At 39.3% G+C, this 18,305-nt stretch overlaps 1 protein-coding gene across 8 annotated transcripts in view; it reads right to left on the bottom strand.

Annotated features, from left to right (window-relative positions):
• Positions 1 to 18,305, bottom strand: part of DROSHA (drosha ribonuclease III) — a 120,988-nt gene that overhangs the window by 32,841 nt on the left and 69,842 nt on the right. For all 8 annotated transcript variants that reach the window (XM_045999362.1, XM_045999361.1, XM_045999364.1 and 5 more), the window contains 5 exons: positions 15,514 to 15,621; positions 14,847 to 14,985; positions 14,432 to 14,492; positions 3,919 to 3,978; positions 2,518 to 2,617 (listed from right to left, as the gene is read on the bottom strand). In XM_045999362.1, coding sequence (XP_045855318.1) covers positions 2,518 to 2,617; positions 3,919 to 3,978; positions 14,432 to 14,492; positions 14,847 to 14,985; positions 15,514 to 15,621 — 468 coding nt within the window. The remainder of the gene's footprint in view (positions 1 to 2,517; positions 2,618 to 3,918; positions 3,979 to 14,431; positions 14,493 to 14,846; positions 14,986 to 15,513; positions 15,622 to 18,305) is intronic.

Here is an 18,305-nt window from a genome sequence, read left to right as displayed (position 1 = left end):
AACTCCTGAGACTGAATAAATGGAAATCATAATTCTTTCCATAAAAGGAGAAAAATACAAACACTGCATAAGCATGCAATAAATCTGTTTCCATTACCCTATAAGTCAATTCAATAAATTCTTACTAAGCTGTAACATGCTACGTAATATGGAACAAGTCACAAGTCAATGAACACCCTAGGACAATATGAGTCTCATCAGTCCTCAGATACGATACTCGGATTTTTTATGTCCCAGTATGCATGCTAAAAATATCCATATCCATTTATACTGGGAAAAGATACAGACAATAAACACGAGACATAAGCGCTATCAGTATTCTGTATTGCTAGGAATTCATGAGTACAGAATATATTCAAATGAGTTTTGACTACCACAAATGCAACAGCAGAAAACACCTCTTTTAAAAAATTGATCCCTAAGTGCAAGAGCTTATGCTAGAATATGTAAATTTCAGCTGTTTCACAACTACTCTGGGAAAATCCAATTGTTTGTTAATCTCTGGAGCCCTGTTTGAGAATAGACTGCAAGCCATATTTTATATTACAAACAACTATTCTGGAATGTTATGAATCTTCCAGCTTTTCATAATCCTTGCTCTACATCTTTACATTTTCATGTAGGCATTAGTGAACTTTTAAAAAGGAGAGAGACGTTCAACTGGTACATATATTGAAGTGTTCATTTGTCTGGAGAGCTGGAGCTTTCATTAGGTTCTCAAAGATTCTCAACAATCCCCTGTCAAGTGCCCCTCCCACCCCCCCAAGTGGTTAAGAGCCATAGGCTAGACCGAGGGCAAAGCCTACAACTGCCTTCTACTGAAGCAGATGGGTGTTGAATGCCATAGGAATGTCAGGATATGGAGGAAGATCATACAGACAGCTCAAGGGAGAAGCTGGCCAAAATAACTCATGGCTTTGTACATCACCTAATGCGTCACATAGCAGCTTCTGTTTTCCTGTTATGGCAATATTCCATGCTTTGTAAACAACCTTCCCGCAATTGCTTGAAAAATTGCATTATATTTTAAAATGAAAAAAAAAATTGGGAGTGGGTTGACAACTACTTATTCACATGTATTTCCAATGAACATTTATGTGCTCTATCAGCAAACATTTTGACAATTAAATCAACTGCACACTACTTTGCAATCAACTTTGGGTAGAGTTGTGGAATTTCATTCATGGTAAAGCTGCTAAAACCAAGAAGCATACCTGTTGCCTACGGTTTTTCATTAACGTGTCATTATTTACATTCGCAAATGCCATCACTATGATGACAATGATGTTACGTAAAATAATGTACTCATGCTAACATAAAAACCAGAGTCTAAAATTAACCATTTTGAAAATACTTAATGCCTTAGCAAGATCAAATTAAGAACTAGATTTTATCTAGTCTATCAAATTCCAACATTTATATCAAAATGAAGGAAAAAAACGCTTAAAGGAAAAAATCAAAGAAAACGCAAAAAAGCTTTTCCAGTGAATCACTGGTATTGGGGGATTTAAGAGCGTTTCCTCTACTACGGAATAAACCCACAGATCTATAAAGTGTAATAATTTATAATGAGAACAGTAGCAGCAGCAATAAAAACAACCAACTCCTACTAATTTATTTACCTGTTTGTGTGATTACTACAAACAGGGAGTGTGCCAAGTACTTTATAAACTGAATTATTAAAACTCGAGCAATAATCTCACTTGATTCTCACAACCACCCTGTGTGGCAAGTGCTAACGCCACTCCATGGTGCAGATGAGAAGGCAGAGACTTGCAGGAGAGACAATTGGTCTATGGCCCCCTGTTTGTAAAAGGGGCGTGGACTGAAACCCTGATGGCCAATCCAAGCACCTGTGTTCTGTTTGCCATAACTCACTCTACAACTTACTATACTAAAACACCACATACAAATAGGAATATCAAATGAGATCATTTAAATAAGTAAAATGTCTACCATGAACCTAAATTGAGAAAAGGTTCTCTTAGTCAAACAATAAAGTCAATGTGGCTAACTGGACAGCCTAAATCCTAAGTCTTAATTACTGGGATTTGTGATGTTTGGGGATTCTCAAAGATCTATAAAGTACCCCTTGTGGGTATGAATGGGCAGGCATATTCTATTCAAAGTTATAATGCTGCTTGTTAATGTAAATTAAAGACAAATATAATACAGAAATATTACACAAAGGAAAAATACTATTTCATTTCTTTTGCTCTGTTCTTGTTCTTTTCCCCAAATGTTTAACTCTGTTCACACACATCTGTCAAATTTTTCCTCTTCTGTTATCAAGTTACTTCACCATGGTGTTCATTAGCTGCTGGTAAACCCACAAAGGTAACAGAACTAATAAGGTTGAATCTTTAAAACCAAAACAAAAAAATCCTTCCCGGTCTATAAAATATTAAACTCTTAATACACCTTAAAGAGTTACTTTTTTAAATGCAAAATTATGCATGGACTGAAGAAGAAAATTGTTAGACTTTTTACTATAAATGCGTCAGATGTTTGACATACCTTTGCTAACATGGCAAGGTGTTGATTCTGAACAATGGCAGTTCGATAAGTTGCTAATCCTCCTTCTTCCAGACTAGGAAACAAGTAGTATAAATGGACACTGCAGGAAAAAAAAAAAAATGGCATATAAACAAACATGCATCACAAGATTTTGTCTGTAGCTCCAAGCCATCAAAATAGGCCTGGCACACAATATGTGCACAGTAGATACCAGCTGAACTAAACTGAAGGGTTTGATTAGAAGTCTTTGAAAGTTAACTAGTAAGCACAGTATCTGAATGTGCCAAAGCCCAAACAGCACCATTCACTCATATTTTCACACTCACTTCTGTTTAAAGACTGTGACAAATCTGGCGACAAAGACCTGAAGGGCCGGTCACATAATGCTGAGAGCAAACCTATGCTATGGGACACTCAGAAATCGGGCCTGGAAACAAGTATCTTTGCTCGGGCTGCATTATGCGTGGCCTCTGCAGAGAAGCCTGGGCAGGGCACCAGTGGTGGTGTGCCCTTGACAGAGGTGACGGGGACAGGAACAGAACTGAGAGTGGCACACCCGGTTGCTCGTGCCCTGAGGAAAGTGCAGGTATTTGGAGGAAGACTTCATGGAAAGCTAGTTCGGACCATGACAGCAACAGCCTCTCCTACATCTCAGACCAGTCTTTAAGCTCTACTGTTGATCAGGGCAGCTAAGCTTCTCCTGTCCTACTGTGTCCAGTGAGGACAGGCGTGGAGAGCCGCCCCTCTGCCTCATTATGTCCTTCTTGGGAAAAGAAATGACCCAGAGAGAATACAAATAGCTCAAGACAGCTCCCAGAGAAGAAAGTGTGGTCTCCCTTTAAAACAGAAATGATGTGGGAATGAAAACACAAAATGCACTTTCCTACCCCTACCACCAAACTAAGGACACAAGAACACTTCTGGGGAGAAAACACATATAAATGCATACATACACACACGCAACATACACAAACCAAAATCTTGCCATTAATATTACTTGTAAGTTTTACTTCTCTTGAGATTGGAAAGAGTGAGAAATGGATCAAAGACAAATCCTAGAAAATGAAATGACATTTTAAAATATCATCCCTTTCTCTACAAATTGAATATAAGCTCTGAAGCATTTAGACCAAGACAAGCTGATCTCTTGTGGCTGTGGCAACTTGAATATAAACTTGACAGGACAAAGACACTGGCCTTTCATCTTGTAATCTTGTGCATTACAGCGTCAGTGAGTACAAGTTATCAGGGCAAGAGCCACAGACATGTGGCTTTCAAGCTCTACAGAGGGACAAAATACATGGTGTTTCAATGCCTTATTTAGCTAATTACGAAGAAGGTAATATAGTAAGTATGTTACCTATAAGATGTAATTATTGGGGGACAGCAGAAAAACCTTACCTGGTCAGAAATTCAACAACAGCATCACCTAGGAACTCCAATCTTTCATTGTGATTAATCCTATAGGAGAATTTAAAAGATCACTTAAAATAGGAAACATTTACATGCCTTCCATCTCTTCTCAAAGAAAAGACACATGGGAGTCACCTACTTTTATAATCAGAACATCCACCTTATTCCCAACGATCAAAAGTACTGACCGCCATCTTAGCTGGAGTATGAGACACGCACTGGGGAAGAGAGGGGACATTCTATCCTACCATGTGGTTCAGGCCCTCTGACCTGGGGGCTTCCCTCCCGAGAATCAGATTTAAAGTGAGGAGATATCACCCTAACAACTTTCCACACTGCTCTCAGGTAGGTGAGAGAAAGGAGAATGTATTCTAATGAGTTACAACTGAACACTAAAAAATCCGTTTGGTACAATATTCCAAGAATAGCTTCCCACTGCCCAAACTCTAAACTTAACTTAGCTTCTAAAGCCCTTCGGAAGAGGCCTAACCCACTTTTTCAAGTCCCAGTATCCACTGCTATCCTCTCCCACCTATATTTTGGGCTCCTGTCCCAAAACTGCGTGGTACTTTCTGAAAAGGGCATCCGCCCTGAAGCTTTCCACCATCTTCCTGTGCGCAGGGCCACAAAAACCTACTTATCCCTCAACGTCTAGTGAAATGTTGCTTCTCTACAAATCCCTGATTCCTCTCATCAAAATTAATACCTCCCCTCAGAGCCTGCCACACTACTTAGACCTTCAATGTGTGGTGAAGGCACATCTCAGAGGCTGAGTTCCTCACATCCAAGTGGAAGGCTGAAAGGACCAGGAAGGTGATCCATAGACAACCTCCCTCTGCCTCTCAGCAAGTCCAGCACTGCCAGCTTCCCCTCGTGCTCAAGCAGATCACTACCTCTGGTTGGGCAGTGATGTGACATGAGCCGGTTTAGGTTTTTAAAAGGCCACCATGGCTGCTGTGCAAACACTGTGTGCAGGGAAGACAAGCACCGAGGAGGGTATTGTGGCCATCCAGCGAGACATGACAGAGGCTCAGGCTGGGGAGGCAATGGTGGAGGAAGGGAGAGAAGAAAGAATGAAGGTCAATGCTTGGATTTTGGCTGCCATAGTTGGGTGAAAGGCAGTGCCATCTACTGTGAGGGAAAGACCAAAAGAGAAACAGGTTTGGGCAGAAGCAGGAGTTGCATTTTAGGCACATTTGCTTTGAAATATCTATAAAACAACCAAATCTAGAAACCCAGTAATATATTAACTTGCTGCTCATGGGCAAGAACAAAGCTGGTAAAAAATCTGTAAGCGTGGTCAATGTTCAGACGGGACTTCAGGTGATGGAACTAGATGATACTACCTAGGGAGAGAATGCAGCTACAGAGAAGGGGTCCCAGGACTGAGCCCAGGGGAGGGTCACACCTGAGGTCACACAGAAGGGAAACCAGCAGAGAGAGGACTGGTGGGGGCAAGGGGTTGCAGAAAAGGAGGCAAGTGTCAAGAAAGAGACAGACTCAAGTAAGATGCAGAGAGAGTATTGATGCAGAGTGCTGAGGATGTTGTTGAAGCGGAGAAGACACAACGGATTCTGCTTAGAGCAGACTGTGATGTGCATCCGAAGCTACATATGGAAAGAACCCGAGTGCCTGTTTCAGGGCCGGCAGTGGAGAGACAAACCACAGGAGGAAACCAGAAAGCATGGTGACAAAAATGACAAGGGAAAGAGAGCACACTGGGCCCCTGGGACCTAAGCAACAAAGGCAAGGGACAGGCCTGGGCCTGAGCAGGATCTCACCTTACTCCAGGGACTTCTTCAAATATCTCTGACACTGAACCTTATCTTCTCCAAAAAATCAAGAGCTGACTATCAAGTCCAAACCTGCCTAGTTTTCAAGACCATTTTTTAATCTAGTTCCACAGTAGTCACCCATTTCATCTACTTTTTTTTTTCTTTAAAGACTTTTATTTATTTGACAGAGAGAGCACAAACACATGGAGCAGTAGCAGAGGCAGAGGGAGAAGCAGGCTCCCTGCTGAGCAAGGACCACCCCCTCTGTGCCCCGGCCCTCATGGGGCTCGATCCCAGGACCCTGGGATCATGATCTGAGATGAAGGCAGACGCTTAACCGACTGAGCCACCCAGACATCCCCTCATCTACTTTCATCAGCAATTTATAACTCTAAGTAGACCAACCTCTGCACTGTACCAGACACACTACTGCTTGTCCCTTCTACATTTCTTCTCCCAAATCCTACTCATTCTTAACGTTAGCTGGATATCTGTCGTAACTGCTGGAGCCCCCAGCGACGCTGGCACACCCCTGCACCTGCATCCCCACCCCCATATGATTTAACGTTTGTCACTCGGTTTATTTCAGAATTATATACCATCTTTTATTGTTCCCTGTTTCTTGGGTGCCAGTTTAGTTTCCAAATTTAAAGTCACCTTATGGTTTCAGTATATGTGGAAAATAAAAAAAAATTTACATACAAATTAAATAACTCTTGGCTACCAAATTATCTACTTGGCAATTTGAGTTCAGTTTTATATTATCTCACATATCTCATAAGTTAATTCTTCCACCCTAACGTTCCTTCACAGTTGAGAATTTTAAAGGAAAATAAATGTAATAGGAGAAAACAAGAAAGACTTGAGCAACAAAGATGTGATTCAAACCCTTTATTTATGTAAAAAAGGCATTCTGGAAAGCAGTTAATAGCCAAAAATGGAATGAGATAAAGAAAGAGTGAACAACTTATGCCTGTGGTAAAGAATTCATAATCCAAGAGCTTAACAGAGAAGGGGAGGATGGAGAGAAAGAGAAGGAGGAAGGGAGAGAGAGAAAGAGAGAAAGAGAAAAAGAAAAAAAAAAGAAAAGAAATTAATTAGGCCCTCAAACTATTCTTCTTAGTCTTACCTAATTTATATTAGCTTTTAAAAGACTTTTTGCTGCTACTCCATTAGCCAAGAGACTAAACAGTATATATTTTTAAAAGATTTATTTTAGAGAGAGAGCACAGTGTGGGGGAGCAGGAGACCAAGAGAGAATCTCAAGCAGACTCCCCGCTGAGCACAGAGCCCAACACAGGCCTCGATCCCAGAACCCTGAGATCACAACCTGAGCCAAAATCAAGAGCCAGACATTCAACTGACAAACCACCCAGATGCCCCTGACTAAACATTATATTTAAAAAATATATCATTTGGAAGCTACTTGATACCGCACTTTGCTTTTTGTCAAATACAGCAGAACTCCAAAAGTGTCTGTCATCATTCTTGGAGAACGCATCAAGGAATAGAGGCCCTAGTTAACATGGTAACATGTTAATCCCTCAGACTTCTTGCCAACTTAATTTTGTGAAACCTAATAAGCTGTTGTCCTGAGAGACGGGAACAAAGAAAAGAAATGGTGAGAGATTTTTGGTCTTTTTTTTTCTTAAGATTTCATTTATTTATTTGAGAGACAGAGAGTACAAGCAGGGGCAGGGACTGAGGAAGAGGAAGAAGCAGGCTCCCCGTGCAGTGGGGACATGGAGCTCAATCCCAGGACCCTGAGATCATGACCTGAGCCAAAAGCAGACGCTTAACCACATGAACCACCCACGTCCCCTGAAATGGTGAGTTTTGTTAAAAAGAAAGAATTAGAATCATCCTATTCTTTTCCAAATGTCAGTAAAATGAAAATAGTGTTTTCTGTGGTAGAGACTTTATTTTCTTCCCAACAGTTCAAAGTACTATCCAGGAAAATCTACTTAACATGGAAAGCCAGAAACCGTACCTGGGGTGAAGACAAACCATAGCTGGACTGTCTTATGCTTTATTAAAAAATAGGACATCTCATCAAAGAATAATAGCTGCTTTGAGTCATATACTATGTGAATGAACTCATACTGGCATAAGCTATACTTTAATTTGTTTTACAAACTTTCAGGGAGACAAGAACTATGTCTAGGATTTTAATAACCACAATGTTAGACTATTATTCAGTGTGCTAAAATACAAGGTCACAGTTCTACACGGGCTTATTCAATACTGAGTCTGCCATCCACTAAATAATTTCCCCCTATCCAACACATGTTTTTCTGTATCCTCACTGTGACTAAACACTGGCAATGAGCCACAAACAGAAATGGGGATTAAATATCACTTCAGTTTATTATTATACTGGACAATTCCTAATCCAATGGTTTATCCAGAAAAAATGGACAGAGTGAGCTTCTAGTCACTGTTGAGTACAGTAGCAAAGCCTTTGTTCCTTTTTCTATTGTTCCTACATTGTTAATCACTCTCTTTATAAGTACTAGTAAGCTCCAGGAGGAAATGTTTACTGAACAATAAACACTCTAATTGTTTTTGAGAACTGAATCAACAAAGACATTAGGAAATCCAGATTAACTGTAACATGTATATAGCACATTTGGTCTGAGGAATTCAAAACACTTTATAAAGCATAACAGTCTCCCTGTAACAGGAATCACTGGAAGGTAACCTTTATGCCATGGAAAACCAAGTCCAAGGGTAACTCCCACGGAGAGGGTGTGGACATTTTCGGACCTTTCCTTCCAGGCCTCAACCAGTGACAGGTCAACTAAAGTTAGAAATGGTGGCTGGAGATCAGCTGAACCTTCCACCCAGTTCAGGAATTCCTTCTGGTCATTACATCTACCTGGACATTTAGTGGAAAGGAAGGCCACAGAGCTACCAGACCTGAGACCTGCTGGACCAGGGATCCCGGGTTAAGCATCTCTGGAATTTAACCTGAATTTTTAAGCCAGCAAATCTACTCAGTGGAATTCACATATACTCAAGCATATTTTATTGTCTTGAATGCAAGACATTTATGTATAACTGATTGAAATTGTAACTACCATTTCCTTAAACACAGAGACATAATAAATAGTCCATACGTGAATCACTCTTTGTTCCAATACATTCTTAAATATGATGTCTACCAATGACTCTACCAATCAAAAAACAAAATGAAACAAGGCAGCTTCTCTTTCCATTACCAGTCTTCTAGCCCCTTTCCCAAAGGTCTTACTGATAATATATGGATTACTTGAATGCCACCAAAAGCCTAATCCTTCAGATATCCCTTCTGTGGTAACAATTCACTGAAATTTATATAACTTAAATATAATTATACAACTGAGATTTATGCATTTAAACAGTGACACTTTAAAAAATATTATATATATATATATATATATATATTTTTTTTTTTTTTAATTTTATTTATCTGACAGAGAGAAATCACAACCAGGCAGAGAGGCAGGCAGAGAGGCAGGCAGAGCGAGAGGAGGAAGCAGGCTCCCAGAGGAGCAGAGAGTCCGATGCGGGGCTCGATCCCAGGACCCTGGGATAATGACCTGAGCCGAAGGCAGAGGCTTTAACCCACTGAGCCACCCAGGCGCCCAAAATATTATATTTTTATTAATTAATTAATATTATGAGTGGCAAATTCGCATGAGATGATGCCATCATAAAAGTGAATTATTTTATAATTCTGATAGACAGTTTTTTGTTTATTTAAGATTTCATGCCTTTTTGTAAATCCTACCTGGTGCCAAATCAGATTAAGTAAGATACTAATCTGCGATTTAAACCTCTGCTGATGGTTCTTAACCATCCAAGTTTTCCTATTTCTTAATATCCAAGTTTCCCTATTTCTAGGGAAATGTAAACAATAACCTAACATGAAAATAATATCATGAATGGCATTCTTTCCTTTAATACTTATTTACTGAGCTTTTGCTTTGTAAAAGGTACTATTTGAAAAAAAAAAAAAAAAAAAGAAAGAAAAGAAAAAGAAAGAGTATGACCAAAGACCGTCAAGATGCTTACAGTAAAGAAAATCAGGCCATAAAACAGGGTTCCGGGGCATTCCAGGGGAGATGTACAATGACTGTTGGCGTTTGAGGAAGGGAAACAGTGAGCCTGATAGCAGTGGTAATGGTGTGTAAGCAGCCATAGGGAAAAGCAAGACGTGCCTGGAAAAGTGGCCTGGGGCCAGGTCTCGGTTGCTGGATGCAGATGGGGAGGTTCAGGCTTATCCAGTAAGTTATGAGACATCACTGAAAGCTTTCAAGCAAGTTATAGCTAAAAACTAGAATTCAGGCTCCAGAAATAGCAAGATGACTGAATGCAGAGGCAGTGTGAGGGTAGAAATGGCAAAATGTTGTCACTAACTGTAGAGCAGGAAGGGCAGGGGTGTGAGGAGTGGTTTCCAGGAGGACCAGGAAAAGAATTGGATGGAGAGCCCCTCCCCTCAGCCCTCCCTCCTGCCCGCCTTGCTCCTTCACATTCCCACTTCCGTTAGTAGCTCATTCCCGCTGTCCTTTCTCAAGTCTGAAGCTCTGAGCAAGCTCGCTTGGGAGGAGGTACAACCACTGACACTTGCAATTTGAGAGTGTTTGTGAAAAGATCTACAAACACTTCCAAGGAGCAGGGATAACTGCATCCCATTTTAGAACAGCAAACTAAGACAAAAAGGGAGAGGGCAAATCACTTCAAGTGAATTCAATCACTGAAGTGTACAATAAAAAACTGACCTATAATCCCTAAACAACCACCAGAGCTATTAGCCCTACAGCAGACTATGTATGTTCTGGTTTTGACCTTCACTGAGGCACTTACCAAAGGACCCCTTTCATGAAGTTATTTAGGCTTATAGCACTCTTATCCCACATAGGTGGTCACACCTTCTGGTAAGTGGGGGCTCTGTCTTACTTGCCTTAAATTCCTCTAAAAGACCTACAAACTGCCTCAAACTCAAAAGGCACCAGATAAATGTCCTGTCGAACTGACTTCGCAGGAAGATTCTGAAGTGCAGCTCCCACAGCTGCGCACAGGGGGCTGCTGGCCACCAAAGTGTCGAGGAGGCTCTTCCTGAACAGAAACGTGGGGTCAGCTCTGCCATCAGCAGTAAGATCAGGTACACGGCAAGAGGCTCGCAACATGAGCAGCAAAGGACAAGAGATATTTGTTTATTCTCTGTCATTTTCAATATGAACACAGTTTCTCAGAATTCCTTCTGCCACTGTAAGAAAGCCATCTCTTTGTGCCAGAGCAAAAGAAAACCTAAATCATGACATCTGAACAGCGCTATCAAAAGACAATTTATACCAACAACTATGGTTGGGATAAATGAAACAAAGATAATTTAAGCTCATGCTTTCATCACTGAAAAGTACATGTGTAGAGCATGTGTGTAGCCTTGCTAACGGGGGTGTAGGGAACTTAGGGTTCCACTTATTAAAATAATAACTGGTCATCTGAAGACTCTACAAGATAGCAGGGAAAATGAAACCATGGCCACACTGTCCCTGAGGGTGTGATTAAGGGCTCTTCTAATTAGACAGTTCTTTTCTGATCTTAGATGCTCACAGAATACCATAGTAAGGCATCTGATCATCTTCAAACGGGAATTTAAAGTTTCATTCTGCCTTTCTCTTTACTTCTTTTTTTTTTTTTTTTTTTTAAAGATTTTATTTATTTATTTGACAGAGAGAGATCACAGGTAGATAGAGAGGCAGGCAGAGAGAGAGAGAGGGAAGCAGGCTCCCTGCCGAGCAGAGAGCCCGATGCGGGACTCGATCCCAGGACCTGAGATCATGACCTGAGCCGAAGGCAGCGGCTTAACCCACTGAGCCACCCAGGCGCCCTCTTTTTACTTCTTGATTGAAGAGGAAGATCGTATAGTCTATGATAATTTCAAGACAGCAACTCAAGGCAAGCCAATTTAAAAAGAAAAGTGACAGATGAAAAAAGGGTAGAAAAGGAAGCTACGCTAACTATGGCTGGTCATTCTCTAGGCTGTGGAGGCCAGTTCTGAGCTGCAGGAACTGTCAACTCTGTCACTTCTAAAACCGCTCAACCCACCTTTAATCCACCAAAGCTGGAACCCAAGGGGGACAAGCCTGGCTATTCAACTTTTCAACTGACTGGTAAAAAGAGAAATATGCTCTCAAGCAATCTCCTCTACTGCCTTTCAGAACAGAACCTGCTTGTTTCACACACAGATAAGCCTCCTGAGAGCAACATCAGAGCTTCATCAGCCTTGCTTCCATTCAGTTTTCCATGGGTGCTTATGAGTTTAGAACTGGTCCACTTTCTTCCCAGATTCTCCAGGGGCTCAGGTCCGCACAAAAGAATGTTAATAGGGGCGCCTGGGTGGCTCGGTGGGTTAAAGCCTCTGCTTTCAGCTCAGGTCATGATCCCGGGGTCCTGGGATCGAGCCCCGCATCGGGTTCTCCACTCAGTGGGGAGCCTGCTTCCCCGTCTCTCTCTCTCTGCCTACTTGTGATCTCTGTCAAATAAATACATAAAATCTTAAAAAAAAAAAAGAATGTTAATATAAGAAGGTATCTCCCACCCATTATATGAGACCAGTGTTATCCTAATAATAAAATCATACAAAACATCACAGAAAAGGAAAACTACAGACCAATAACTTACGAATATAGACAAAAAATGCCCAACACAATACAAGCAGACTAAGTTTAGAGGATATAGAAAGGATTATATACCATAACCAAGTGGGATGTATCCCAGGAAAGCAAGGGTGGTTCAATATCCAAAAATCAATGAACATAATACACCATATGAATAGAACAAATGATGAAAAAAAAACCAGATGATGATATCAACAGACACACAAAAAAAGCATCTGACAAAATTCTATACATTTTCATTAAAAAACATTCAGCAAACTAAGAACAGAAGGGAGATTCCTCAACCAGATAAAAAACATCTATGAAAAATGCAGAGCTAACACCATTCTCAATGCAAAAGAATGCTTTCCCCTAAAAATTTTAGGAAGAAGACAAAGATCCACTCTCACCACTTCAATTCAGTATGATACTGGAAGCTCTAGCCAAGGCAACTACGTTCAGAGAACGAAATGACATCCAGACTGGAAAGGAAAAAGTAAAACTATCTCTATTGGTAGGTGATATGATCATATACCACCAAAATTCTAAGCAATTCACTAAAAAACTATTAGAGCTAACAAATGAGCTCATTAAGGTTGCAAGATAGAAAATCAATATAAAAAAATCAATTCTATTTCTCTACACAGGCAATGAACAATCCAAAAGTGAAATTAAGAAAAACAATCCCATACATAACAACAACAAAACAAAACAAAACACAAAAAACCCCAGGAATGAATTTAGCAAAAGACATACAAAATGGACAGTTAAAACTATAAAATACTATTGGAATAAATTAAAAACAACTTGAATAAATGTAAAGATATTGAAGGTTCAGAAACTTAATATTAAGATGGCAACTGTTCACAAATTGAACTATAGATGCAACATGATCCCTATCAAAATCCCAGCCAATTTCTTTGCAGAAATTGATAAACTAATTCAAAATCTCACGTGGAAATGTAATGGATCCAAAATAGTCAAAATAATCTTGGAAAAAAAAAAAAAAAGAGAGAGAGAAAGCTGGAGATCTTGCATTTCTTATTTTTAAAGCTTACTATAAAGCTACAGTAATCAAGACAGTATGGTACTGGCATAAGGACAGATATACAGATCAGTGGAATAGAGCTCAGAGTCCAAAAATAATCTTCACATTTACCACCAATTAATTTTCAACAAGGGTGCCAAAACAATTTCATGGAAAAAGATTAGTCTTTTCAACAAATGATACTGGATATCCACAGCAAAAGGAATGCACCTATACCACACAATAAACAAAAATTAACTCTAAATAGACCAAAGATCTCAATGTTAAGAAAAAAACTACTGAACTCCTAAAAGAAAAAAAGATTTAAATCTTTCTGATTTTTTTTTTTAAAGACTTTATTTATTTATTGGACAGAGATCACAAGTAGGCAGAGAGGCAGCAGGCCACCCCCCTGAGCAGGGAGCCTGATGCGGGGCTTGATCCCATGATGCTGAGATCATGACCTGAGCCGAAGGCAAAGGCCTTAACCCACTGAGCCACCCAGGTGCCCCAATCTTTGTGATTTTATATTAGGCAATGGCTTCTTAAACATGATGCCAAAAGCCCAAGCAACACAAGTAAAAGAGAAACTGGACTTCATCAAAACTTTTTTGCTTTAAAGGATATCTTCAAAAGTATGAAGAAACAATCCATAGAATGAGAAAAAAATGTTTGCAAATTCGTATCTGATAAGAGATTTGTATCTGGAATATATAAAAATGATTATAAATCAGTAATTTTAAAAAGCTGGTCACAAAGGACCACATATTTGTATGATACCATTATATAACATGTTCAGAATAGGCAAATCCATAAAAATTGAAAGCAGACTGAAAACAGAATAGTGGTTGCCTAGGGCTGGGAAGACTGAGGGGAAATGCAGAGTACAGGATTCTTTTTGAGATGCTGAAAACATTCTAAAATTAAGTAGTGATCAAGACTGCACCACTCTATGAACGTTCTAAAAACCATTGAATAGCATACCTCAAGTGGGTGACTCGTATGGTACGTGAATGATACCTCCACAAAGCTGTTATTAACAAAAGCTACTTTACCTTGAGGGAGTGGGGTCATCTTGGCCAAGGCGTGACATAATATTTATTAAAGTGTTAATTCCTATTTAAAAAGTAAATAAATAAGGAAATACTGTTAGAAGCATTCTAGGACCACGATATGATACGTAGAAAGGCAATTATCTATCTTACCCCAGTTTGATTTCAAAATGTTTGATATCTGCATGTCCACAAGTCTGATCAATTTAGTTACTTAAAACACTTGATAGTAGCAAAAAATTTTCCTAAAAAATTCATCAATCCTTATAATAACGCTCAAAGTGAATGCTGTTACGTATGGGTCAGAAAGCACTACAAAATGAGAATATGCAACAGTCACCAGGAAACTCTTCCTGGTGGGGACTTAATTTACAACAGGGAACACAGATCACAGCACAAGAGTAGAATCCAAACATACCTTTTTTCCTCATGTGCATGTGGTGAACTTTTCTATCTCCATATTTGGGCTGTCGAATTCCACAGTTAGATAAAGAATTCCTGGCATGATCAGGATTCATTCCAAAATTTAAGTGATGACTAGGATGAGTCATGGCCAGCTAAAATTTCAACAAAATAAATTTAGTCTGAAAAACTTAGCACGGAAGTGTCATCTTTATGTTATCTCAAACGAAATAGTTGAAAGAGATGTATCCAGTCGAATTTTAAGCCCTGATCTTTCCATCTTATTTTCTCCAGGGTCAAATTTCCAGAGCTATAGGGCAAGACCTTTTCTAAAAAGAAACCTAAAAATCCACATCTTTCAAAGGAGAATTAGAATAGTTATCACCTGGATAAAAGAGCCATAAAGAAGGCAAGGCTTAAAGAAAGGGCTCAGGTTTGACAGACAAATTTTAGCTTTAGTCTATTTCTTTAGGGAGAGTGTCAAAAAACTTAAAATAAAATAAAACGAAAGGTGAGAAAAAGTGTTTAAAAGTGTCAACCAGAGTAGAGTAATGGAGAGAGCTGTGTTACTAAACATCCTCAACATCTCCCAGAATGGAGAATCTCAATGTTCCATTTGTAACCTGCAAGATGAATTACTTCTATTTTGCTGTTATGTAAGTGTACAGGAGAGTATTTCTTACCTGTAACAGACAACGATCTTGGAAAGTATATCCTATCAACTTGTCTAGATGCATTAGGCATTGGTGGTAGCGGATATGATGGGTCAAGACAGGCAACATCATGGCATGCTAGGAAGAAAATTTCAATACGTTTATCTCGATAAAAACTTGTAATAATCCTTCCTTTATTTTACAATAAACAAGAACCATTTTTCTCATCCCAGATTTCAACTGCCAAAGTCTTGAAACGGTTTACTGGCCATGTGGCATCCTTGCCAATCCCCTCTTGAGGGGTGATGGACTACAGTTGCTCAGGATATAGTCTCTGGAATCACAATGCCTCAGTCTGATTCCTGCTTCACTCATTCATTGAGGAACTTGGCAGGGGAGTTATTTGATCTCTCTCTGTTTCCTCACCTACAGAATAAGGATCATCAGGAGAGCTATTTCCAAGGAGGGGAGGGTTAAAAGGATTAAATGAGCAAATACCAAAAAACTGCTTAGTATAAGGCTTCTTAGCCCTCATTCAAGTAGGAACAACCCTGCTTCATCAGCACTCAGCAGGGTGACCTCAACGAAGCCAGCAGAATTTCTGTGCTTCCTTGTCTATCTTTAATGCTAAGAGAACGGACTAGAGTTCATAAATTCTGAAACTTTGTCAGGGTCAAGACATTTTTGAGAATCTAAAGAAAATTACCCTTTCCCCAGAAAAATGCCTATGTGCATAAACATGCAAAAAATGTATGCAATTTTAATAAGGTTCATAGACCCCTAGAAGCCCATCACTATCCTCCAGGTAAGAACTTCTCAGTCAGGTGATCTCAAAAGGCCATTCTAGGTTTAATACTTAATGATCTAATATTCCAAGGACAACTTTTATAAACCTAACAATACAGTTACGTCACCTGAGGATATGGAACTTTTACTTTTATTTCAATCACTTTTCATTTGGCTAAAGATTCCTTATTGGGAGATAATTTCATAAAAGTCATTGCTTTTTCTTTTTTTTTTTTTAATTACACTTCCCTAGAACTCAAGAGAAAGAAGGAGTCATTCTTATTCATCAGAACCTAGAGGCTGGGCACAGCCCACAGAATGACTGACATATGCTTTATATCATTTTAGTCTTTGAAGTATTTTCAGATGGCATCGTTTAAAAATACACGATAATGGATTTGCTTGTAACTGCAGAAATTAGTTTCCTGTATTAACTTATAAGGAAAGACTTGTGCTCCCAAGTAGAAATTCCAATCAACAGGAAGTCCTTCTTTCCAGTTCAATACAATAAATGCATATTGAGCACCTTCACGGGCAAGGCTTACTACAGCTGTGGAAGAGAAAAACAGTAAGGACATGCTCTTTGCTTCAAGGGCTTCCCAGAGATATGCGTTAGGACCTGAATCACTGGCATTTTGTCCACTTTGTTGTTCTAAGTGCTGCATTAAAAAACACAGGAATATGGAAACAAAATGTGAGGCCAAAGTATAGTATCACTTTCCAGGCATTTAAACTGCAGAAAGCTCAAGAAAAAAAAGCTTTAGCAGAAAACTGCTAAAAACTCAAGGTAGAAGGGGCAGGCAGACTACGCAGTCCACCTATCTTTATGAAGTGTGAACTCAAACAGGTAAATTGGCTATTTTTTAATACCTCCAGGGAGGGATGGATCATCACCTATCAAAAAAGGCCACCCTCTTCAGGTTATTATGCTAAGTGAAATAAGTCAATCAGAGAAAGACAAATACTGTATGACCTCACATATGTGTGGAATCTAAAAAACAAAACAAACAAAAGCCAGAAGCAAACGAAATAATTTAAAAAATACAGAGACTAAACTGGTCATTGCCAAAGGTAAGGGGAGTATGGAGAACAGACAAAATGGGTACAAGAGGTTAAACGGTGCAAATTTTCAGTTATAAAATACATAAGTGACAGCAATGAAAAGGAAGGCATTGGGAATATAGTCGATAATGTTGTAACAGAGTATGGTGACAGATGGCAACTGCAATTACCAAGGTGAGCACTACATATAGAGGTGTTGAATCACTATGTTGTGCAGCAAAAATAAATATAATATTGTATGTCCATTATACTTAATAACTTTTTTAAGATTTTTATTTATTTGAGAAAGAGAGACAGCAGGAGTGGTGGGGAGAGACAGAGGGAGAAGCAGACTCCCTGCTGAGCAGGGAGGTCAATGTAGGGCTCCATCACAGGAAGCTGGGATCCCACCCTGAGTGAAACGCAGACGCTTAACCGAATGAGCCACCCAGGAGTCCCCTTAATAAATTTCTCTTTAAAAAGGAAAGAACACCCTCTTTAGGGTACTCTGATGATTAGAAAATTAGCCGAATTCTGTCTCTTTTGAAAGTTTATCTCTTTGAAACTAGCTGTACCCCAGGAGAAAAACAAACTATATGTAACAGTAATATTTCCACATCTTCTCTTTGTTAACCTAAGTCTTATTTCTTTTAACTTTTACTGGTATGAAATAGCTTTGAGTCACTATGCCAAGTAAGTAAGTCTACTTCTTGTGAATACCACTAAAAGGTATCTATGACCCATGTCTATCTTGTAAGCCAGACAGCAAAGTCTCAATGTTATCTACAAGACTATTAACAACTCTAGCTCAGTTTTTTTTTTTAAGTATCAATCTTTGCAATGTTGAAATACATACAATCACTGAGCAACTCCCTCTAACCCGCCAATTCAAGTCTCACAAATGTTTTCTCCTTTAATGACTGTATGGAAAAAAATAAAAATAAAAATTTTTAAAAATAAAAATAAAAAAGATTGTATGGAAATGGCTGTATGTG

Source organism: Meles meles, chromosome 3, assembly GCF_922984935.1.
Source record: "Meles meles chromosome 3, mMelMel3.1 paternal haplotype, whole genome shotgun sequence".
In the NCBI taxonomy this organism is placed as follows: Eukaryota; Metazoa; Chordata; class Mammalia; order Carnivora; family Mustelidae; genus Meles; species Meles meles.
The sequence above is the reverse complement of the archived record's forward strand: the minus strand, read 5'-3'. Positions and strand labels throughout refer to the sequence as shown.